The 25,997-nt window shown below is 43.1% G+C and overlaps 1 protein-coding gene across 1 annotated transcript; it reads right to left on the reverse strand.

Annotated features, from left to right (window-relative positions):
• Positions 1-1,737: 1,737 nt before the first annotated feature.
• Positions 1,738-24,891, reverse strand: npdc1b (neural proliferation, differentiation and control, 1b). The gene is made up of 9 exons (XM_080893678.1): positions 24,578-24,891; positions 16,339-16,503; positions 13,663-13,752; positions 13,378-13,572; positions 11,663-11,729; positions 8,989-9,070; positions 6,580-6,659; positions 6,377-6,476; positions 1,738-4,961 (listed from the first exon to the last, which is right to left on the reverse strand). The coding sequence occupies exons 1-9, from the start codon at positions 24,645-24,647 to the stop codon at positions 4,890-4,892; spliced, it is 921 nt and encodes a 306-aa protein (XP_080749804.1). The 5' UTR covers positions 24,648-24,891; the 3' UTR covers positions 1,738-4,889.
• Positions 24,892-25,997: the final 1,106 nt, after the last annotated feature.

Genomic DNA, 25,997 nt, shown 5'->3' on the forward strand with positions numbered 1-25,997 from the left:
CAACAGAGGGAGCACAAACCCAGAACCCAGTGTCTAAAATCCCAAACACAAACCATCCCAAAACAGCCCAAGAATAATAACAATAAAGAACACAAACACAAAGTCACTGAGTCATGGTCGCAGGACCATGACACAAACTGCTCCCATTCAGATTGTCAGAGAATGTCTGTAAGATAAATACACTGTAGCTGTGGGACTGACAGGGTGCATGTATGTGTACCATGGAGCCTGGAGCTCAGTGGTTTCTGAAGCCTTTTTCCACTTGTACTTGAAGCTGTCTGCAGGCACAATGTCAATCATGACCACATAATTGGTAAAAAACTGGAGCCTGGTGCACTTATGCTGCAGCACAGAGATGATTGCAACAATCTGAAATGCAATATTCTGAAACCCTGAGACCTGGTGTTGATGCAACGTCAGCATGTCAACAGTATTCTTGGACAGTAGGAAGCATAATGAACTCCATCACATATGGCAATACCCAGAACACACCCACGTCCCAATATTTAGGATTTCAGAGTGTGATCGTAGGCTTGAAGCAACGACCTATGAGTGTGCATGGCCTAACGAGCCAGAGCTGTTTTGGCAGCTTAATGTATTAGAAAAATGTTTTTAAGAATAATAATAATGAGAATAGTAATAATAATAATGCCACCACCTTACCATGGTGGAGGGGTTTGTGTGACCCTATGAGTCCAGGACCTATGTTGTCAGGCTTTACCCTCTGGTAGGGTCTCTTAAGGCAAATTGGTTCTGGGTGAAGGGGGCAGACCAAAAACAATTCAGTTAACACTTACAAAAGAGGAATAAGCAAGAGCTACTGTATCCTGCCCAGGATAGGTTTACCAGGGCCCCAACTTGAAGCCAGGCCTGGGGAAGGAGCTCAACGGAGAGGACCTGGTGGCTGAAGCTTTCCCCATGGGGCCTGCTCTGCGATAGGCCGACCCCCTTCAGGAGACACCATAGGGTTTGGGTGCAATGTGTGTTGGGTGGCGGCCAACGGCAGAGGCCCTGGCAATCCAATCTATTGGGCTACTGGGACATGGAAGAAGCTTGAGCTGGTGTGTGAGGTTGAGAGATACTGGCTAATATAGTCAGGCTCGCCTCAACACACAGCTCTGACTCTTGAAGCAGTGTCACGGAGAGGGCCTGGACTCTGTAAAGTCTCGATTTACCCTCGGTGCGAGAAACTTTCAGTCCCTGTACACATTGGACACGCTGTTTTTTAGTCTGAAATTGCATGCTTCATGGCAACATATCAAAAGTTCTCATGATGCTAGGGTCATGTCCTCGGATTAAAACTCACAACTTTGAACATAAAGTAACACCTTTACATTTTTCTGACAAAATTTGAGATGGCTCTGATCAACCACCTTGAAGCTGTACCTGAAAGAGTAAGACATGTGTGATGCACCACACAGCGTTTTTTTATGTGTTGGGTTGTTACAGCTGTGGACCATATGGTCAGCTGCACGCTGGGAATACTTTCAGACGTGGCGCTGTGGAGCCTTTTTATATTCTCCAAATCCTCAAAAGACCTGATGCATGTGTAGACTTTCACGAGTTTTACAGTATGTTTAGGCCCTTAGGAAGACCATGCATTTGCCTGAATATCAGTAATCAGAGCAGATACAGTAAGGCTTTCACAGAGTGCTCAGGTCTTAATCATAACCATCATATTTAAACGTTTATACAATGTTTTATTAACAAAAACAAAAAGATAATATATAGTTGTCACAGTGCTGATGTCGATGCAGTGCATGTTTACTGCATATGTACAGGTTTGTGAAACAGCAGGGTTCAGTTTCATACCAGAGAAACATTCCTCCTTGAATTAAGATTGGACAGAAATATTTGCTAACCTATGAAATATTGGATTAAGATGATGCAAAAAAACCAACAAAGAAAGAAAAACAAACACTTTACAACTACTCAGACAGCGATTATATAAATATTTATTTCTTTCAGCTCTGGTATATCCACAAGCATGCTAAACATGAAGTAATGAAGTTGTCCTAAATGTACAGAATCATAACACTTAGCCTTCAAACAGTCTCACATGTAGCTCATGTAGAGAATGACTTGTTGTACACAGAAAGAAGGAGCAAATAAAGACAACCAGCTGGGCTTTTGCTCAGCACTGGTGAAGCAGAGCTGCAGAACGTCTTTACAAAGACAAACAACATGAGAATTACATCTCTTCTTGTAATTCCTCATCCAACGACTCATTTTGCTGCACAAGCTTAAGAGGTTTGGATTCAACAGTCTGTTTAACATAGTAAAGGGCTTCCGTGTTAATATTCCCTGGTACATATGTGAGTTTGGACGTGGACACTCGAACATGAGCAGCTCCAGTGCAGATTAATGTGTTCCTCCAGTATGGAAGTGCTGACAGGCTGAGGAGGACGGCAGCAGGATGAAGAAAGAGCCGCAGACAGCGGCTTTCCTGAGAGACGCGGTTACATCCAGGTTTCCTGGACTGTTTCACTGTTTGCAGCTGGACACTCATTCTACATGTATGAAGAATATCTATGAGCTATGTGGGGCGATATGAGCATATATAGAAAGGCAGCTGTGCATATTAAGTCCTAACCAGGTCAGACGAACAGCTCTAGTACAGGAAAAGCAGAGAACGCCCAGTCAACATAAAAATCCAGAGTTTCTGCTGTTAGTGACAGAGACCGTTATGAAGTCTGCAAAGAAAAGGAGATTTCTGCATTGATTATAACGGTGCGCTTTATTAGGCAGAGCCCACTACATGGACTGCATACTGTACCTTCAGTAGGCAGGTTATTGGATAAAACTAATGCAGTGTAATGTAAAAGCCCTGGAACACGGGCAGCTGAATTATATGGATGGCCTTTACATGATGATGAATGACAGAAACACTCTGTACAGTGCAGGTAAACAGTTTGAACGATCATAAAGGGAGGATTTGTTGCACGTTTGCATTTATGCATCGATGGAAATATCGTAACAGTGAGTGTAATATTCAATCCATAATATTTAAATAAAATCATAAATCAAACTTCATGTTCTTTGAGTGATTATTATGCAGGACAAAGTAAAATGCACAAACATCGATTTGACAAAGGAAAGAAAACCTGATCCAGTGTGTGCCAACACATGTTCTGCTTTCTCTAGAATACATTTCAAAATGTCCCCATCTCCCAGGGAGTAAATTTAAAAGCTTTGGAATCAGTTCAATGTTGGAAAAGGCTGCAATCGCACACTGCAGCTGTTGATGCATAAAGGGAACGCTGTTTCTGCGACGCTTTAAGTTGTATATTTCTGGGGACTGTGGCCGGCGCCGTTTTTAAAATATTCTCAGTCGTTTCTTTTGTTCGGATTCTTTGATTTTAAGTTTCTTTTATGGCGACGTGTCCACAGCTACATGTAATTTTCCTTTTTTCTCATATTTTTGTTGACGCCTCAGCAGGTCGAGACCTCTTCAAAGTAAAACTGGGCGGGGATGTAGAACGTGAAGGTGTGGCTCCTCGCTGCTTTCGTCACAATGGGTACAAAAGTCGAATGCATCAAGTTTAACGTGTTATACATGACATTGTCTTTTCCCAACAAATACAAATTCACATTAAGAAATCGAATAACAGATGTGCATTTGACACAGTACTCAGGACCTCCTGCCACACTGACTGACTGAGAGGTAAGATAGCTCCTGTACATATCAGCCACTAGTTACAGCTCACAAAACCATGAAAACACAATGTCAGCTGTAGACCAAATACACAAGACCATCTGAGTTCATACAGAATTTTCAAATTATACGTGTGTGTGTGTGTGTGTGTGTGTGTGTGTGTGTGTGTGTGTGTGTGTGTGCGCGCGCAACTGGTTAAGCCGCTGCAATCCGAAGTTTGTGATAACTGGCAGTCTTCTGCAGTTCTGTCGGGGAGTTGTGTCTCACTCCTCTTTGCACAATTCTTGTAATTCAGTCACACAGAACAGCTTCCGAGGATGAACCACCTTTTTAGGTCATGCCACAGTATCTCAACCAGATTCAGGTCTTGACTTTGACTCGGCCACTCCAAAGTCTTCATTTTGTGTTTCTTAACCCATTCAGAGGAGGACCTGCTGGTGTGCTTTGGATCATTGTCCTGCTGCAGAACCCAAATGTGCTTCAGCTCGAGGTCACAAACAGATAGTCGGACATTCTCCTTCAGGATGTTTTGGTCGTTGGCAGAATTCATGTTTGCATTTACCACAGCAAGTCTTCTGGTCCTGAGACAGCAAAACAGCCCAGACTGTCACACCAGCAGCACCATATATCACTGCTGGTATGATGTCCCATTTCTGAAATGCTGTGTTACTTTTACACCAGATGCAATGGGACACACACCTTCCAGAAAGTTCAACCTTTGTCTCGTCAGTCCACATTCCCACTCGCTTCATCACACAGGGCTGTGCAGGTTTGGATTTTTCCCCTCTTAATCACAAACACCTTCAGTTATACATTTAATTTACTTGTGTTATCTTTGTCTAATATTTAAATTTCTTGGATGAACTGTAAGAATGCAGATGCATGTAGACATGGTGTCAGCAAGACGGAAATCAACTGAAAAACAATGTGTACATAACACACAAGAGAAGTCGCTGAGCTGAGTTGTGTTCATATCAACATTACATCCATTTAAAAATGCTGAAATAAAAGCAAAGCCTGTTCTATCAGTGAGCTCATAAATGCTGAGCACGTATGGTTGCATATGTGTGTAATAAACAGTAAAGAAATATGTAAACAAAACGGGAAAAACCAAATGTAGTTTGGCTGTTTAGGGTATGTGTCCGATCTGCGCACTGGAACAATTAAACTGACGTGTAAATATTTGTACATACAGGTGCTGCTTTTAGAGCATGAAACGTCTCTGTGTCCAGGTTCATTTGTGGAATCTCTGCAGGTAGAGGGTGGAGTCGTCAAACAATGGGTTCTTCACCTCCATTTCCCCCGTCTGAAGGAGAAGAAAGAGACAGAGGGGAAGATCTTAGATTAACACACTTCCTGTCTTGGCCCTGGGAAGTTCAGTTATTGTTTAATGTCATCAGTTTATTCCTTAGTTTGCTTATGCTTCTCATATATCTTTGCGCTTACTTTGCTCTTATTTTTTGTTTTGTGTTCCATCTTTTCCGTCTCATGACTCTAAGTCTTTGTTCTGACTCTGCAGAGTTCAGAAAGATTGAAAGAGCAGCTGAAAGGGTCGAGTGTTGCATAGAGAATCTCTGAGAAACCTTCCTGCTCTTCACACAGAAACAGCGTTGGAGACAATACAAACCCGGCCACAGTGAGTGCTGAATGAACCTTCTTCTGGATTACACGCTGTGTATTATGCAATCCATACATTATTAGTAAAACTACTGTTAAGACAGCTACATAAAAATGACATAATCTACATAATAATTTTTAAAATACTTATTAAAGGGTTTATTTATTCATTGTCATTATTCAGACAGTTCCTGTAGTTTCCCATAACTTTTGTGTGATTTATTCCTTAAATTCAGGTTGACGGGTATGACAATGATGATGATGATGATGGTGGTTTGATTGCACAATCCCAGGAAATGATACAGAAAATGTATAAAATCAGTATCAGCTGTAAATAATCTCCCATGTTCATATCTCAAAGTGTTGGCTGTGGGTGCTGTTTGCACAGTCGCTCATTAGGACCAGGTTGAACGCTAATAACTTCTAATTCTCTCTTACCTGTCAGCACATGGAGTTTTTACACCCACAGCTGCCTAACTAGCTAACTAGTTAAATACTGCAGGTTGGACACTTATTTGCAGGACATGCACCTGGATTCGGAGCGTCCCTTTCACAGCACAACATTTTTGAACCAGAGTCTTAACATCACAAAAGCGATGCACTAAGATTAGCGGCAGACGACTTAAATAAGCAGATATGACTGTGATCGTTTCCACTGTGACTGATAACTTACTGGGAAAGTGTAAATGGTGAGAACTGCCGGTTGTGTCAGAGTTTACTGAATCCCTGAACCAATTTAAAAGATATAAATATACAGTGCAGCCAGCGTGTAAATGGATGCACCATCACACTGCTTTTGGATACACACCAACAGTTTTCCTAAATGCTGTTTAGCGGCGTTACTACTCATGGTTGCATCGTTCACATCACAGGCGGGGAATATCGTTACCGCCAAACATCAGCTGTAATCAGTCAGGAATCTGTCACACACTCACAACTGTCCTGTCGGTTCAGTGGCTGTATCTGTACCCACATTATGCCTTAATGTTATCCTTATTTCTTGTTGATGGATTCCACTGACTCAGCATTACACCATCACAATGACACAGTGGACACAGTTGAACTTTTACTGAATGTGGAGATAAGAATGCAGCGTTTACTCACTGGTGCAAGTCCAGGACACTCATACACGGTGAAATCTCCATCCTCATTCTCCTCATCTGTTGAGGCTGCAGAGTCAGGAACTTTAGGCTCAACCCTGTGTCTGCGGAGAACACACAAATATTCAGCAAGGATAACAGCGAGACAGGATAGAGATACACATGCCAAGGTAGGATGAACATGTCTGTGCAGGGAGGGTGACTCACTTTCTCAGGGAGAGCATCTGTTGCTTCTGGTGCTGGTAGTGGTACATTTGGGCACTGTGGGCCAGCTTCTTGTCCCCAAGCTGGAAGTAAACAAGGGGTAGAGGGGAGATGAGAAGGTTCCTTCCTGAACAAGTAACCATCACAGTAGTGGACATGCAAGAAAGAGTCTCAACCCCGAAGAGTTGGACAGCAACCAGACGCTGACATGATTCACGCCAACCGGCTATAGAAGCTAACTGCACTCCAGAGTGTCCATGGATGAGACACACCTACAATAACTGAAGGCAGGACAGTCCTGATTCCAAGGACCCTCAGAAGGAACCAGTCCCGTCCAACTACTGGCCATAACTTGGCTCAGCACCACATGGAAGCTCCATCATAGCGGCTAGGATTAACAGGCACATGGCTCAATACATGAGTGGGTGCCAGGAAGGAACTGGCAGAAACACCAGAGGGACCAAACCTTAACTATGGGTTGACTACAAGTAATCCCCTCAGTGCCCCAAACATGGATCCTGGAATGCCTACAACTGCAGAAAGAACAGAACCTTAAGAATCTTCATCAGGAATTCGTTAGGAATGTGGCGTACAACACTAGAGGCCAAGCTTTAGCCAATAGCACAAGATTTACCAAGCTCAGGGGGCTTGGTAAATCTCCCACTACTGTTCTGTATGGGCCTCAGCCAGATCATTAACAAGACTGCCTATGGGTACCGACTACAGAATGGAGCAGTTGTTAACCACCTCCTGTACATGGATGACATCAAGCTGTATGGCAGGAGTGAACCAGACATCGACTCACTGATCCACACCACTAGAATGTACAACAATGACGTGGGAATGTCATTCGAACTAGAGTATTATAGTCGGATGGTAACAAAGAGAGGAAAGGTAGACAGAACTGAGGGGATCGAACTACCAGAAAGCAACATATAGACATTGAGGACGGCTACTCAGGCAAATGGAAAACACGAAGAGGCCGCTAGGAAACCCTCTAACCACCAAATACCTGCAGAGGGTCAGACTCCTGAAGAGTCAGCTGAATGGGAAGAACATAACCTGGAAATCAACACCTACACCATCCTAGCTGTCAGATACTCTGCTGGAACTGGAATATTGTCAAGGTAGAAGGAATCGTGAAGAAAGAAGCATATATTTATAAAGATTTTTAAAGAACACCTTTATCATTCATCAGCAAAAAATGGGTCTGGATCATGACTTTGTCTTCCTACACAATCCAAAACGGAAGAAGAAACAAGTGGACATTCCTGACTGGCCTGCACAAAGATTTTACTTTAATCACACTGAACATCTGTGGGATTAAATGAAGATCACGATCCATAGCAGGAGAGTACCTAATCTAGAGGAGCTTGAGAGATTTGCCAAAGAAGAATGCACTGGGATCGTCTGTACTCCAAGATCCACTCGGTGTGTGTACTGTCAACTACCAGGGAGCAACAATACGATGGCAGACTCGAGACTGAACAATCTTAGAAGGAAAGGAGGAAGAAGAAGAAGAAGAAGGGCAAGTGGACCTACAGCAGAGCACAGCAGCTTCCAGGAATAAGAACCAAAGGCAGACATCCACCAGGGAGTCTCTTTAACAGTGAACAAATCTGATGGTACTTTTCTGAATTCATAATTCCATCAGTTTTCCCCAATCCCTCCCAGAGCCTCCATCATGACTTTTTACAGATGCCCACAGAAGGTGCCTCTCCTGATCTCAGTATCTCTCACACACTGGTGATGACTTAAACCACAAGTGTTACATTGAGAGTCGTCATTTTAGAATTCACTGATTTTCAGCCTAGTTTTTATGTAGTTACTGTTACCTTACTGTTTTCTCCCTTATTTAAATCATTAAAGCCAAGTGCAATATATTTGAGTTTTCGAGGCTTCTACATCATCAGTTTGCTGGATTTCTTTTAGAATAAATTTGATACATTGCAAAAAAAAGTCTGATGTAGCAAATATGATAAAAATATAAACTTCAAATAATTACAGCATTTTCCAAAAATTGAATTTTCCAGCGATTACTTCGATGTCGGACTTTGAAGGGTTAAGAGCTGCTTCTGGCGAACAATTCTTTCACCGGGGCCGTTTCTGACGAGGCTCCTGTGAGCAGCAGGTGGAAACTGAAGGGCCAAATATCTCAGATCCTGTGTTTCCTGTTTCTATACAGTTCATCAGGTTAAGATTTTTGTTTAAGGCGTTTCGGGTTTACATTGTGTACATTTATGCTCACTAAACAGCACTCAGATTATGAACTGCATGTGGAGCATTGGTGGTAGAGTTTAGATCCTTGCATCGCTCAGCATTGAAGGCAGTGGTGATCTGAGACAAATAAAGACACTGAAAAGTATTTTCAGTGTGTTTTCTCCTAAACATTTAGTCACATCGTTTCCTCACCAAATTCTTGAATGCCTGAGCACTCATCAGTCCAGATGAAGGGTAGTCCACTTTCTGATTGATATGAACATATTTCTGAAACCTGTAACAATAAAACAAAATAAACACAACAAAACACACATAGTGAAACATTTGGAGCTGACTGAAAAGAGCTGATAAGTTGTATTATAACACATTAACAATGACAGTTAACGTTCAAAACACATTATCTCATGAATTTCACAACAAGAGGCAGCTCTTGACTCTGTTGTTCCCAGTATGGTTGGAACAGCTCAGCTCTCTGTGACTTACAGTGGGGCAAAAAAGTATTTAGTCAGCCACCGATTGTGCAAGTTCCCCCACCTAAAATGATGACAGAGGTCAGTAATTTGCACCAGAGGTACACTTCAACTGTGAGAGACAGAATGTGAAAAAAAATCCATGAATCCACATGGTAGGATTTGTAAAGAATTTATTGGTAAATCAGGGTGGAAAATAAGTATTTGGTCACCTCAAACAAGGAAAATCTCTGGCTCTCACAGACCTGTAACGTCTTCTGTAAGAAGCTTTTCTGTCCCCCACTCGTTACCTGTATGAATGGCACCTGTTTGAACTCATCATCTGTATAAAAGACACCTGTCCACAGCCTCAAACAGTCAGACTCCAAACTCCGCCATGGCCAAGACCAAAGAGCTTTTGAAGGACACCAGGAAAAGTATTGTAGACCTGCACCAGACTGGGAAGAGTGAATCTACAATAGGCAAGCAGCTTGGTGTGAAAAAATCAACTGTGGGAGCAATCATCAGAAAATGGAAGACATACAAGACCACTGATAATCTCCCTCCATCTGGGGCTCCACGCAAGATCTCATCCCGTGGGGTCAAAATGATCATGAGAACGGTGAGCAAAGATCCCAGAACCACACGGGGGGACCTGGTGAATGACCTGCAGAGAGCTGGGACCAAAGTAACAAAGGTCACCATCAGTAACACACTACAACGGCAGGGAATCAAATCCCGCAGTGCCAGACGTGTCCGCTGCTGAAGCCAGTGCATGTCCAGGCCCGTCTGAAGTTTGCCAGAGAGCACATGGATGATACAGCAGAGGATTGGGAGAATGTCATGTGGTCAGATGACACCAAAGTAGAACTTTTTGGTATAAACTCAACTCGTCGTGTTTGGAGGAAGAAGAATACTGAGTTGCATCCCAAGAACACCATACCTACTGTGAAGCATGGGGGTGGAAACATCATGCTATGGGGCTGTTTTTCTGCCAAGGGGACAGGACGACTGATCCGTGTTAAGGACAGAATGAATGGGGCCATGTATCGTGAGATTTTGAGCCAAAACCTCCTTCCATCAGTGAGAACTTTGAAGATGAAACGAGGCTGGGTCTTCCAACATGACAATGATCCAAAACACACCGCCCGGGCAACAAAGGAGTGGCTCCGTAAGAAGCATTTGAAAGTCCTGGAGTGGCCTAGCCAGTCTCCAGACCTCAACCCCATAGAAAATCTGTGGCGGGAGTTGAAAGTCCGTGTTGCTCGGCGACAGCCCCAAAACATCACTGCTCTCGAGAAGATCTGCATGGAGGAATGGGCCAAAATACCAGCTACTGTGTGTGCAAACCTGGTAAAGACCTATAGTAAACGTTTGACCTCTGTTATTGTAACATAACCTTTGTTGGCAAAGTATTGAGTTGTATTTTTGTTATTGACCAAATACTTATTTTCCACCCTGATTTACGAATAAATTCTTTACAAATCCTACCATGTGGATTCATGGATTTTTTTTTTCACATTCTGTCTCTCACAGTTGAAGTGTACCTCTGGTGCAAATTACTGACCTCTGTCATCATTTTAGGTGGGGGAACTTGCACAATCGGTGGCTGACTAAATACTTTTTTGCCCCACTGTACATGCAAACAAGCCACGAAGAAGACTTAAGAAACCACAGAGTACATCGCAGGTCTGAAAACTGTCTGTTTCAATATTTTGTTATCTTTCAGATTCATTTAAAAATAGATTTTTTTTCTCCATCAATCTTCACAGAACACGTCTCAGTGATAAGTATGTGTAGTGTGTCACCCAAATGACTCTCAGACCATAAAAACCTCCATCCTGTAGTGGTGTAATGAAAGGAAGACTGTCCACAGTTTCCAACAACGTACTCCCGGGAAACCTGGAACTGGCAGGGATGGGTAGACTAGTGAGGGAAAGTCAATTCAGAAAAATATAAAAATGTGTGCTTCTATGTGACTGCCTCTTCTAGAGTGCTTAGGATCTCAGAGTGGGGCAAAGTTTACAGCTAAAAACCCAAAAACACTGGGTTAAGGAAGTGTGTGTGTAAGCCTGGAGGGCTCAGTCGGTGTCTGAATCTAAAGGGAAGGAAAACACTTGAGTTTAAAGATTAAGACGTTTGGCAAATACTTTTGTCCGTACAGTTTCCTGTTCTCTCTCTGAGCACATTGAACAGCTCTGTTTCTTTGTCATCTCTTTTTAAGATTTATAAGAAAAACAATAAATTACATGGAAATACTGTAAATCAAATGGTTCCAATCAATTTAGCATCTCTAACAGAATAATGATGATGGATACGTCTACAGTGCAACTGCAGGCCATCCTGTCCACTCCTGAGAGGGATAGTGGGGACCTTTTGGTTTATGCAGCACCTTAGAGAGAAAATAATAAGCTTACCTGACCCAGCAAGCCAACGCTACCAGCAGTGCCAGGGAACCTGCCACAATGACGACGCTGCTCATGACTGAGAGGAGAAACCAACAGACAGCATGAATGATAGAAGTGTTTGCTGGTCTGCAGACATCAGAGTAAGACATGATCCTTTAGTGAAAGCTTGGAGAAATGAGGGAAGAGCTGAAAGGACAGCAGCTGAAAATAAATAGATGTGAGTGAGTCAGGCCTGTTTCCTGCAGCAGCACAGACAACAACATTGATAACAGTAATGCAGTGTGGCAGAACTAATCACAGCAACGTCTGAGTTCTGTCGTGTCCTGCATTAAACTCAGGTTCAGTCCCAAGATTTTAAAGTAGGCGGGGCTTAGATTTCGTTTGACTCGATACACATGCCATGATAACATCAGGACGAGTTATTGACAACTGTGTATTTGACAACCCATGAACTTGGCTGGAGGCTGAATTGTTGATTATGTGTGCTTGAGTGCATGTGCCTCCCACACCGACCATAGCAAATCCAAGTCAGCATCTCTTTTGGGGAATTCTCATCATCCCCTCTGGTTTTACGTATTTTTGTCACATGATTATGTCTGTTGGTACCAATGACGCGTGCACTTGTTTGAAGATTTTATTGCAAATACTTTGCGTGTCCATTTTTGGCACAATGGTGTCCAGAGGGTGCAAAAATTAAAATCTGACACCGATACTAATGCAATCAAAGAGCTGTGTTGCTAATATTTGACATATCCAAGCCCCACCTGTGGCCCATCCCTTTAATGCTCAGTACATGGGAAATAATTAGGTTTTTTTCATGTGTTTTTTAATGAATAACTTATAATTCAAATCTAAATTGGCACTTAAATGATTAAAATCCTGAAAATGATTGCATATTTGATCATTTTGATGAGGTCTCACGTTGATAAAGTGATTTATTTAAAAAGTTATGTGTGAAGATTGTGGTTTTAATGCGGGTGTACATTTCTGCTACACACGATTCTAGAGGGAAGTCAGTTTGAGGAGGGGACAAGAACTATTTCTCTGGAGCTCTACTGGATGATGATGGTCCAACTGGATTAAGACTTTTACACCAGCAGTCACAACCGTTTTTGCTCCACGGACGGTTTAATGTCAGACAATATTTTCATGGACACCTTTAAGGTGTCGCAGAGAAACACAACAAAATGACAACAACCAAGACAAAAACTGTGGTGTTTTGTAAATATAATAATAAACGTGTGATTGTGTAACTGTATCAGCAGCGTCCTCCTGAAATGCGCCAACAACATTGAGAGTAACGTCCTGCTGAGCCTCAGCTCTGCCAGCCCGGTACCAAACGACTCACGGACCGGTACCAGTCCATGGAACGGGGGTTGGGGACGCTGATTTACACCATGGCCTCTTGCAGCAGCACATAAACCCAAACTCGATTTCGTTTAATTAAACGGTACCTCCTGTAGTGTGTGTGTGTGTGTGTTAAGTACACACCACAGCACTCAGGACAATGTTGGTAGACTGAAATACAGCGAGATCAGGAGGAGGCGTCGGCTTTATCCATTTTACTGCACAATTACTTTTTTCACACATGTGGTGAAAAGTAGTTTAAGTTGAATCCTCACAGCGGCCTCTGTAAGGTGACGTCTTCTGTTCTATTATTCAAAACGACTCTATAGCTCTCTTGAAATTAAGCTGGGTCCTAACTCAAGGACAGAAAGACTTACTGATGAAGACATGGTCGTCAGGAGGGTAGCGGAGGATGATGGGACTGCTCAGAGCGGCAGTGTGGTTTCTAGGGGTGGGTGAAGCGATGCTAGTTAGCAGGACACTCTGAGTAGGAGGCTGTTCCACAGAAGATGCTCTGTGAGTGTAGCCATGCTCTTCAAACTGCTTGGATGTGATCTCCTGGGAGGATGGGGCTAATACCAGAAAGTAAAGAGTGTGGATTTATTACTTCATTAGGGAATTTTGTCACATAGCAAATATGGATAAGAAGAAGAGTGTAATACCTGAGCTGTAGGACTCGGGTCTCTGTTCCCTGATGATTGCAGAGAGAAAGTCAATCTCCTCATCGAGCTCAGGGTATGGGCTCACTTTATCTGGAGGAACACAACACCAGGATTCTTACCATCTTCATCTAAACATTTGTTTACTAAAGCTCAGGTCCACCACCGAGCAGTATCTTAGCTGTTCCTAGGACTGCGCTCTTCTGGACAGAGATCTCTGATTGGGGGTCACTGTACCAAGTACTCCAATTACCACTGGGACCAGTTACCTTCACCCACATCTTCTCCAGCTCTTCTCTGAGCCCTTGGTACATCTCCAGCTTCTCCTGTTCCTTCTTCCTGATGTTGCTGTCATTCAGTATCGCTGCATCGATCAGTACGGCCGTCTTCTTCTGTTTGTCTACCACCACTGTCATTTTGTCTGTCTGTATCTGGAATAGGATGATAGGTCGGCCATTCTCGACCACCCTGGGAGTGCATCTTTACACAGACTGCACATGGATCGGCCTCTCATGGATCAGGGTGCTGGACTTGGGGTGTGTATGTGTGTGAGTTTTGTGGTATGGATATTTACCCCATACCACAAAATCATCAGCTACTGCTCCGTGTTGTCTCCTACTTATACATCCAAGCACAGTATGGAGTAGGTGGTATGACCAGAGTTGTGCTGATGTACACAGGGTGAACAGCTTCACAGTTTTAATAGCACTGTTGTTTGCAGTTATAAGCTGCCTTTGCACCTCCTACACTCATATACACCAACACATGCACCCAACATATCACTCCCAACAGTGACGAGTGGGAGGAGCAATGGGCTCCTGCATCTTCGGTATGTTTGTATGTGTGCCGTGTGAGAGACATGCCAGTGCTCCAGGAGAGCTGACCTCTGGTTCTCTAGGGCTCTTGCCCTTTGACCATGAGGGCTCACTGAGTCTGAGGCCTCCCTCCTTCTGCTGGAGTGGTCACGCAGTTGTCATGGAGATGTATGGCTTTGAGTCTTCAGTACTGTTGGAGGGCTGCAGATGCTCTGGGTCTTCTGGGCCATTTTCCTGGGAGGCATCACCCTCATTATGAAGTATGTTTCATCACACACACACACACAGTGAACATCCAGCAACAACGAGTTAGTTGAAACATGACAACATGGAACATGTGGAACTGCTTCTAAGAAAATTGTTAATCGGTTAAATGAGTTGTTTGCAGGCAGTCGTTGTGTTTCCAGTGCGGAGCTTCATTTGTCCAAACCGTCTGTACGCACTCACTTCTCCAACTCTACCAAAGAGGTGTGGCCATATTAATGAACAGAGAGACAAACGTCACAACTTGCAACAATATAACAGATCCAGAAGTTAGATTAATAATACTTCTTTAATCAATATATGCATGTATGTAGTACTAGTATTTATGGAACAAATGTTAATGACCCATCTTTGTTACATTGTTTTTCACCTCACTCTCTGGTCACTGACACCACACTTATAATACGGACTTCAACTTTCAACCCAGAAACTGCCAGGCTCAGTCCAGCAGTGAGTGAAAGAACCTGCACGTCTACACACAGTCTGAGTGACTTTGGTCTGTGCAGTGTTTGGTCATCATCCCACTCTCAGGGATTTCATCTCCTCTTCCTCAGCACACCACTCAAACTCTCGTTTAGTTAGCAGCTCCATTATGATGGATGTTACAGACACTCAGATTCCCTCTATCACCATCAGTGCACCAGTCACACCACCAATTAGGAACTGAAGATTTAATACTTTGTTACTGGAAAAACTGGTTTCAATGTTCAAAACCTGAGAAATTCTTCAGAATTGTATGAGGTCTACTAACACACAGTGAGTGAAGAAGAAACACCCAGTGCATCTATTGCAGCATAACTAAGGGAGGATTCAGGGTCACCTGGTCCAGCCCTAACTATATGCTTTACCAAAAAGGAAAGTTTGAAGCCTAATCTTGAAAGTAGAGATAGTGTCTGTCTCCTGAATCCAAACTGGAAGCTGGTTCCACAGAAGAGGGGCCTGAAAACTGAAGGCTCTGCCTCCCATTCTACTTTTAAATACTCTAGGAACAACAAGTAGGCCTGCAGAGCGAGAGCGAAGTGCTCTAATAGGGTGATATGGTACTACAAGGTCATTAAGATAAGATGGGGCCTGATTATTTAAGACCTTGTATGTGAGGAGCAGGATTTTGAATTCTGGATTTAACAGGAAGCCAAAACAGGAGAAATCTGCTCTCTCTTTCTAGTCCCTGTCAGTACTCTTGCTGCAGCATTTTGGATCAGCTGAAGGCTTTTCAGGGAGTTTTTAGGACTTCCTGATAATAATGAATTACAGTCGTCCAGCCTGGAAGTAATAAATGCATGAACTAGTTTTTCAGCGTCACTCTGAGACAGGATATTTCTAACTTTAGAGATGTTGCACAAATGGAAGAAAGCAGTCTTACATATTTGTTTAATATGTGCATTGAAGGACATGTCCTGGTCAAACATGACTCCCATGACTTCTCACATATTTACTATATCTCAGGTTACCTGTTGGAAGATCTTGTACAAAAAGTTAATGCATGTTCTGCAGGAACTAATATGCACTAAAAGTTGGAATACAGAATCTAATTGCGTGAATACAGAACATTCTGGTCATCCTGTGAAAAGAGTGAGTAATATGAGGTAGGAGCACCTACCTTTAACAGAATGAGTGTGAGGAGCATGTCTCCTCTTGACCACGCAACGTCCACGGGAGTTTTCCACCAGGGGGCGCAGACAAGGCCCACAGTGGGAGCTGCCAGGCCGGCAGAAGTGTCTTCCTGCCAGGGCACATTCTAAACTCCGAGGGCACAGAGGAGAACCTGTACATGAACATACGACACAGCACAGCACTATTTTTCAAAATACTCTGAAGTGAAGACGTCTCACGTTTCTATTTTCATTTTACACTTAGAATTTTTATTTTACTTTAATTACGTTTTTATTTCAGCATCTCAGTGGTCACATTTTGCTCCCTGGATTTACAGTGAAATCCTCTCTCAGGCCATTAGTGACAGAATCATTACAACAGCACACAATTCATTATGTATGTTTTAGATCTTAGACATGTGTTAACATGCCAACAGAGTGACGCCTCCTCTGTTGGTTAGCACCAGTATGGAGGCATAAAAACACATGATATTCTTCTCCAGCAGCTTGAATTTCTAACAAATATTCACTTAGTGGAAACAGAGAACAGCTACTCTGACAGACTTGTGATGGTAACTGAGCCGTGCTACATTACACTGAGTGTAAAAACAAAAAAAGACAGAAAGTCTCCTCAGACAAGCAGAGATCCGTAAGTGAAACCAACAAAGTGACACTGGACCCTCAATGGTACCAACTTGTCAAACAGGTGATTAAGCAGGACCGTCCTGAAGCATGTTTTATACACTTCTGAATGCTAATGAGGACCTTACAAAACGCTCATCTCATCGTGTTCAACAGAAAATGAAATTAGCAAATGAGCCCAAAAACGTGTCTTTTCCTGACAGACTTCTACAGAAACTACACGTCTGTTTGCAAATGAACAAGTTTCTGTCAGATCAGGAAACAAGCTGCTAACTTTTTTTCTTTATGCATCACAAACCCACACAGGAGCTGAACGAGCCGGGCTAAAGTACTCTGAGATATTCTATGTGCGAGGCTAAGCACTGTTTGTAGCATTTTAATAATATTTTTGAAAAAGTCTTTAAGGGACAAATATATCAAACAAGATATTCTCTTCAGTTTGGTGCTAATTTTCTAATATTTATAAAAATATAAAGTACTGAGCAAAGTCTTAATGAAGCCCTTTCATCTCTTTGTGTATTCCTTCCAACTAACAATTAGCCTGATAAGTTTTAAGGGAGCTTTAAGCCAGTGGTGTCAGAGTCGTTTTACACTGTGGGCCACATACAGCCCACTTTGATCTTCAGTGAAAGAAGTCACATGTTTAACTGTTTTTCTATGAGATGAAGAAAAAGCTGCTGTGACAAATAAGGAAGTCTGCCAGCACAACTCTTTGGACTTAAACTGTAAGAGCTAAATGTATAAAATAGCTCATTGCCCAGACTGTCCAGTTGTTTGTTTTGTAGTTTAAAAAAGCCAGAAGAAATGTCTTTGATTTGAGACACAGCTAAGTGCTTTGCATGTTTGCATAATTTGTGAAAGTTGACATTTCTTTGGTGTCCAATAGCAGAAATTAGGCTTTCTCATCAGAGGTTTAGGGGAAAAACAGCAACATTGTACACAACTGTACAGTGGTGTGTAATGAACAAGCAGACAGATACAACAGATGTGGTGGTACAGCTTGTTAAACCAGATGTTCTGGTCTGTACCACTGCACTTCCTGTCTTTGGAACATCTGCCCAAGCAACAGCTCTCCAGGCTTTGGAATGTCGTTTTTAATCAAATCAAATCAAATCAAATCACTTTTTATTGTCACATCACATGTGCAGGCACACTGGCACAGCACATGCGAGTGAAATTCTTGTGTGCGAGCCCCACAAGCAACAGAGATGTGCAAACACAACAACACAAACGAGCAAAATACAAGAATGGCCAACCTGAAACTAATAAATATATGTACAATATATAATAGTGTATGCATTTCTGGATGTGTATACTAAATATTTTCCTACGTGTGTGTGTGTGTGTGTGTGTGTGTGTGTGTGTGTGTGTGTGTGTGTGTGTGTGTGTGTGTGTGTGTATACACACATTTTTACAAATTAAATAGTAAAAAAATAAAATAAAATAATAATAATAATAATAATAAAATATATAAAATATACAGAGTTGAATATGTGCAAAACAAGTGGCATTTATATACAGTGTGGAGTGCATAATGTTAAAGTTCCAGTAGTGAAGCTGAGGTGTCTATGACGTGTTCAGCAGTCTGATGGCCTGGTGGAAGAAGCTGTCTCTCAGTCTGCTGGTACGGGACCGGATGCTGCAGAACCTCCTTCCTGATGGAAGCAGTCTGAACAGTTTATGGCTGGGGTGACTGGAGTCCTTGATGATCCTCCCCGCTTTCCTCAGGCACCGCTTCCTGTAGATGTCTTGGAGGGAGGGAAGCTCACCTCCAATTATCCGTTCAGAGCACCGCACTACTCTCTGGAGAGCTTTGCAGTTGTAAGCGGTGCTGTTGCCGTACCAGGTGGTGATGCATCCAGTGAGGATGCTCTCAATGGCACAGTGATAGAAGGTCCTGAGGATGCGGGGGTTCATGCCGAATCTTTTCAGTCTCCTGAGAAAGAAGAGGCGCTGCTGCGCCTTCTTCACTGTTTTGTTTGTGTGTACTGACCACGTAAGATCCTCAGCCAGATGTACACCAAGGAACCGGAAGCTGCTCACTCTCTCCACAGCAGCGCCGTTGATGGTGATGGGGGTGTGTACTTCTCTGCACCTCCGGAAGTCCACTATCAACTCCTTTGTCTTTGAGACGTTGAGGGTGAGATGGTTGTCTTGACACCAGTGGGTCAGGGCGCTGACCTCCTCCCTGTAAGCCGTCTCATCACCGTTGGTGATAAGACCCACCACTGTAGTGTCGTCCGCAAACTTCACAATGATGTTGGAGCTGTTAGTGGCTGTGCAGTCGTAGGTGTAGAGTGAGTACAGGAGAGGGCTCAGTACACACCCCTGTGGAGCACCAGTGTTCAGTGTGATGGGGGATGAGGTGATGCTGCCCAGTCTGACCACTTGGCGTCTGTCAGACAGGAAGCTAAGGATCCAGCTGCAGAGGGAGCTGCTCAGTCCTAGATCCTGCAGTTTCCTGTCCAGCTTCGAGGGAACGATGGTATTGAATGCTGAGCTGTAATCTACAAACAGCATCCTCACATACGTGTCTCTCTTCTCCAGGTGTGACAGGGCAGTGTGTAGTGTCAGGGCTATGGCATCATCAGTGGACACTGGCTGCTTTTTCAACCGTTTCAGTCTAATCTTTGCACCTGAACAAACAGTTTTTGTGTGTGTTAAGTCAGTTAACAGAGTTAATGGTGACGTATAAATTATTCAAGCATCAAAAAGCCAACTATGAAGGGCTGTTGTGTCTACACACACAGTTTAACATGTGTAAAACTAATTTTTGTATTAACAAGATGATTCCCAAATAGCCTTTAAAGATACACATAAAGTGTTTTATTTGTCATTTGTACACATACACTAGATGTGGGTACATAGAAAATACTGTGCAGAGCTGAGAGTCAGGGTCAGATAAACATAGGTAGAAAAAAAACATGTCAAGTAGTTTCAGAGAGCGCCGTGGTATGAGAAAACCTTTGTCATTTAGAGATGTATTGCATGTTGAAATGTGTATTGCACCAACTAAATTAGATTGTGCGTGTGTCTGTCCTTATTTTGTTTCTCCCATCAGGAATACTGTGGCAGGAAAGGAGCTGTTATGGAAGCGTGCTGTGTGCATATCATCAGACTCTGCTCGGCTCAGGCTGGATGTTCAGAGGAGGCTGTGACCTGGATGATAACCATCTCTGATGATAGAGTTGGTACCACAGGGACCCCCACAGCCGTGTGTCAGTCCACTCCTGTACCACCTCTTCACATAAGCACTTGTTTTACTTCAGTTATTTTCTACAATCAGAGTTCAGTTTATTCTTTATTTTAGTTAGTTGCGTTTTTCCTGAAATCTTACGCTTATTTCAGATGTTTTGTCTATGTTGAAGAGGTCATTCTCCTCTGTTTGGGCCGTGATGTTTTAGATGACGTGCCTGTAACTGGACTCCTCCGGCAGCTTTATGAGGCCCAGGATGCTCGTGTCATCAGCATACTCGATCCTGCCAGTGTCAAGCTAGGTGGCAACACAGTCATGGACGCACAGGGTGAAGAGTTTAGGGCTGAGACTGACGGTGAGCTCAGAGAAGACCCTGCCTCCCATCCTGAACACCTCTGCTCTGGAGGTTAGAAAGTCCAACTTTCCTGGTCTGATTGTGTTGAAGACAGAACTGTAATCCAGGAAAAGCGTAGGTTCTATTGCTATCCAGGTACAGCAGGCCAGCACATGAGTACCAGTGGCACCAGTGCACTTTCTGTCCTGGTATTAATAGCTCTCACTGTGACTAGGCTAGCCTTTAGCTGTCTGATGTAGGCAGATCTTAGCAGACATGTCACATGGTCAGATTTACCAAAGGCTTGGTTCAGTGCATGCCTTCCTGATGTTACTGTAACAGTTTTGGCGTGCTTTTTCAAACGTTCCAGTGATTACATTCTCCTAGAATGATGCGAACACTGTCCAAATGTGTGTTTTTGTGCTTACTGATCATGTGGTGCATCCTTTGCAGAGGTGGGAATGTACACAACACTCGAAATGTTACATTGCTGTCCTCTGGATAAATAAAAAGAATTGCACTTTAAAGTCAGGTATTCCATATCCACTAGCTTAACATTTGCCAGATCTTGGCATGGAGTCGCTTAAGTATTCTGAGGACATTGGATAAATAGATGGAAAAAAAGTGGCAAGCCTAAACAGCTATCTGCAGCTGATGAACTATATCTGAATGTAACATTCTAGAGAAGTAGGAAAACAATCTGGCAAAGACATTACATAGCACCTGAGAGACACATCTGGGACTTCTGTTGATACATTTACTGTTTCAGAAAGGGCCTTAATGGAAGAGTGGATGTCCCACATAGTTCTGACTGTGTTGACTATTTGTCTGAGGTTCAGACGTCAGTGATGAATCCACAAACCTTCACACACCGTAGATGAAAATAACTAAGTGTGTTTCCTTAAAAGACAAAGGAACTTCAGATCTGTTTGCCAATAATATTGGTTTCTATTCCTGAATTCCGAGTCCCCAAAGATCGTTTAGACACTTAAACGATCTTGATTCAAGAGTTGGGAGTTCGCCTTGTAATCGGAAGGTTGCCGGTTCGAGCCCCGGCTCGGACAGTCTCGGTCGTTGTGTCCTTGGGCAAGACACTTCACCCGTTGCCTACTGGTGGTGGTCAGAGGGCCCGGTGGCGCCAGTGTCCGGCAGCCTCGCCTCTGTCAGTGCGCCCCAGGGCGGCTGTGGCTACAATGTAGCTGCCATCACCAGTGTGTGAATGTGTGTGTGAATGTGTGTGTGAATGGATGTGTAAAGCGCTTTGGGGTCCTTAGTGACTAGAAAAGCGCTATATAAATACAGGCCATTTACCATTTTTTTAATGTGCACCTGCAGACCAACAGGGATCAGAGAACAGCACCAACTGTTTCCTACCATAATAAACAGGGCAGTCAGGGCAGCCTGCTGTATCTAGGCCAGATGGACAGACAGATGGTCAGCTTAACACTTACAACCATGATTTTAGGGTGGCATGGGGCTTCGTCAGTCACTGGCTAATTGATCCCAGGACTATACTCGGCACAAATGTTCCTGTATTACTATGCCAGTCAGTAATGTTATGGCTCTCCATGTATGCCATGCACCCTGCTGGATTGTCTCGTCTTTACACAGCCTGCACCTGGGGTCTTGCCTGGTGTGATAGACCCCAGCCTCTATGGATCTTGTGCTCAGAGCTTGTGCTGCCATGATTAGTGCCTCTGTGCTGTCTTTCAGTCCAGCCACTGGTAGGATTTCTCAGTATAACTTCTTCTGTCTGCCCGTGGGACATGCTGTGCAGGGACCAGCCCTTCCATGACGGTGCCTCTTGGTTATGAAGGGTATCTGACGACAGGCAGATTGTTTTTAGCATTCAGCTGACTCCTCGGGACTTGCCTGAGCCTCTGTCTGATCCTGGTTCTTCCCACTGTATCAGTTCCTAAGGACTTGTGTGACCGTGTGCAGGTGTTTGGTGTTGTGGCTTTCCTGGCCTGTTGGTTCCCATTTCCCTGTGGAATTCTTTGTATTCCTTGTAGCTGTACTCCTGTCTACAATCTCTCCTTCTGGTAGTGTAATCAGATTAGTCCTGACTACCTTCCCTCATTTACATAAATATGTATGTGAGTATGCGGCCATTTAATAATCACACACACATAGAAATAAACACATATAATAAAATGTGATGTGTTACAAATAAAACAGAAATATAATAAGAATTCTTCTGATAAAAATCTTACAAATCTCAAATGGGTAGTAAAGAAACAGCACACCAAAATATTTTAGGGTTTTTTAGAGGGATCAGCATACTTGGTGTATTTCCTCGTTACTGTAAGTCTTTAACTATAACAGCTTGCATCAAACTGGCATTGACCTAATTAAGCATTAACAGCTCCATGTGTAGAATGAGATTGGATCGCCATACTTTCTATAAAGTTGTGCAAAGGTAGTTCGCATTTTGTTTTCTGACTGTTACAGTTTGCTAAACATAACACAGTCTAGTGGATTTACACGTTATACCTAAAAAACAAACAAACAAAAACGAAGCTAAAATAAATCAGGCAATGAGAAGCAAATGAATACATTTCTATCATTTTTATTTCCAGTACAGCAAAAACATCCCTCTTTAGGAATATTAACTGCTACGGAGACTTAAACATTTACTTGAAAACCTTTAATTATTCAAAAATCACTTTTTAAATGCCCACTCATTAGGCAGAGTGCCCATATGTTACCCAAGCACATTGCACAGAAATAAGACAGCAGCTGTGGTCTCCATCACACAGCACGGTCCATAATCAGGTTGTGGTCGAACACCCCGAACAGGAGTCTAGATTTAGCTCATCAACAGTCATCGCTACGGGCCTGACGTGTCTAAACTGAACGAACCGAGATTCTTAACAGTTCGTTCATCTGACAAACACTCGTTTGAACCTTTGTTTGAATAAAGATACTACATGATAAGAACACCAGCTGATCCCTGGCACGTTTTAGGCGTTCAGGTTGTTTGTGCATCCAGCAAGCGCTAATTTACAAATGGCCATTAATGCCCATAAAACCATTGTTGTCCATGAAGTATTAGACACAGTGGGCTACCACGGTGAACTGAGCGGCATGTTCTTTCACTGACCACACAGACTGTGATATGTTATGGATCAGTTCTGTATGTACCCCCATTCTGCCACACACAATAACTAAAGCACCAAATGTGGGTTAATCCACCACTGGAAACAGAAACAGCTGTTTTTTTAAATGATGTATATTGTTTTTAAAAGCATCACAGATCTATAGATATGAGCTATAAAAGGAACTGGAACTTCAGACCTGTGTCATCAGCATGACTCTACGTGGCCGCTGACGTCTGTGACAGGGAGCTCTTCAGCTGTGACATCAGGAATGTGCTCCTGAGAACCTCCAGGCCACAGCAAACAAACTCTGTTTAGATAACAGATTTGCTAACAAATGCATGTGGAACAACACCTGGAAAACATATTCTTCCTCTTCGCTGCCTAATAGGATCTGTGCAGTTGTGCTCTTCCAGCCTGACACAACACCACACATCACAGGGTGAGAATACCCCAGAACTACTGTAGTACCACCCCCACTGTCTGCACTGCGCTGGCATGCATGCACTACAGCCCAGCAAACATATGTGCACATCTTAACCCTGGAAACGAAAGACTCAGTGACGACCAGCATGATGCAACCATTACAAGCTATGCTGTAGCGTCACCTTTAACTTCTTTTTCATACGGCAGCTGTTACTGACTCAGTGTCATCTGAGTCATCTTCAAATAAATCAGTATATGCAGGTAAAAACAGACAATCCCCGTTAGGATAAACACTTTGTCCCTGCAGGCTGACAACATCAAATCACTTTAGACTGAAATCCCATAATATACACAGCAATATACACACTGAATGGAGCAAACAGTAACTGGCTTCATATATTCACTGGGCTAACATATGCCCATTAGATGTCATCCTCATAGACGGATTTCTGTAGAGAGCACCTCCACAATGAGAACTGTTCCCAGGGTGATGGTGCGCAGTGCCGGAGGCCCCGCGCGGTTTCATAAAGCCTCCAAATGCGTTTCCTTACCTGCCAGGCAGCTTCTCAGCGCCAAAAGGGCAACGAACACCACCGTGTGTCCGAGCAGACGAGCCCTCATCCTGGGCACAGACACCAGACGAAGGCGGAGGACGGGGAGATGGTGGCGGCACTGATCATTCCCCCATCCTCCGGTGTTTAGAGAGGAGAGGGACGCAAGAAGACAAAGCAATAACGAAAAACGGCGAAGACACGAGGATCAGCGAGTGTCGTCGGGACGCTGCTCTGCGTGTTTTCCGCAGGATGTCTGCATTTTCCTCCGGCCCTGCTCCTACCGGACAGCAGTCCCTGCTGCTGCTGCTGCTGAGGCTCAGCTGTGGCAGAACGACGCCAGGCTATGACGCAAGCACGCTGCACGGCCTTCACCTGCCGCTGACATCAAACGCGTCTGAAGTCCGATATCACTTTATGCAGAATCACATGTTTTTATACTCATCGTCACAATGTTTGTGTGCAAAAAGAGAAACCCTTTAAATCCTTGTTAAACCGAGCCTGGAGCATGATGTCACTCAGAGGGTCCAGCTGTTTGTCTTGAAATGGTAACTATATCTTTTTTCTTTTAAATAATTTCGAGTTTTATCTCAAAATGATATTGTTTTTTCTTAATGTGGCCCTACTACTCCTTTGTATGGTCTGTAGCTAACCTGGTGTAACCAGGCGAGCAATGTGCGATTGGACATGTGGGGCATTATGTCCACTCAACAAATTTCTTAAAACATCTCCGTCAAATACAAAGAAATAGAGGAAACACAGTCGACTTAATCTTTACACCCGGAGATCCGGTGGGAATGAAAGCAACAAGGAAATGCACAAACCGGAAACATGTGCTACACGGTTATTTTGATTTTTACTACACTGATCCCAGAAACATGTGGAAGGGTGGAAACACATCACTGGGTACAAAAGGAGGGACGTGGACTGAACACACGCTCTGCTCGAGTCATCTTACTCCACCCACAACACCAAGTCTCCACTCTCGCTGCTCTCAGGGGGGCTGCCAGGACACAGCAGAGGATCATCTCCACGAAGAGTTCATGAAGTTAGTGCCATAAGGTGTCCTCTGCACTTGGTTTATATATTATTATTATTATTTTTTTTATATTATTATTATTATTATTATTATTATTATTATTATTATTATTATTATTATTATTAATTTTTTAAATTATTATTATTATTTTTATTATTATTATTATTATTATTATTATTATTATTATTATTAATTTTTTAAATTATTATTATTATTTTTTATCACTTTTATCATTATCACTTATGATTCAGTTGATAATCAGGTTATGTGCGGTCTAACACCCCGATGATGCTGATCACCATCATTACATTCATGCAAATGAACTTCATGCTGTGTGGTCACATGTTGGTGCATGTTGGAGGTGTTTGCCCTCTTTGTTGT

Source organism: Rhamphochromis sp. 'chilingali' (genome assembly GCF_963969265.1).
Source record: "Rhamphochromis sp. 'chilingali' genome assembly, chromosome: 10".
NCBI lineage: Eukaryota > Metazoa > Chordata > Actinopteri > Cichliformes > Cichlidae > Rhamphochromis > Rhamphochromis sp. 'chilingali'.

Excerpts from the sequence above, each read along its gene's own strand:
- npdc1b (XM_080893678.1), bottom strand. The coding sequence starts at position 24,647 with ATGAGGGCTCGTCTGCTCGGACACACGGTGGTGTTCGTTGCCCTTTTG. Across the intron at positions 9,071-11,662 it reads GCGTTGGCTTGCTGGGTCAG|GTTTCAGAAATATGTTCATA; the intron begins GTAAGCTTATTA and ends TTATTGTTACAG. Across the intron at positions 6,660-8,988 it reads CTCAGGCATTCAAGAATTTG|CTTGGGGACAAGAAGCTGGC; the intron begins GTGAGGAAACGA and ends GTTTACTTCCAG.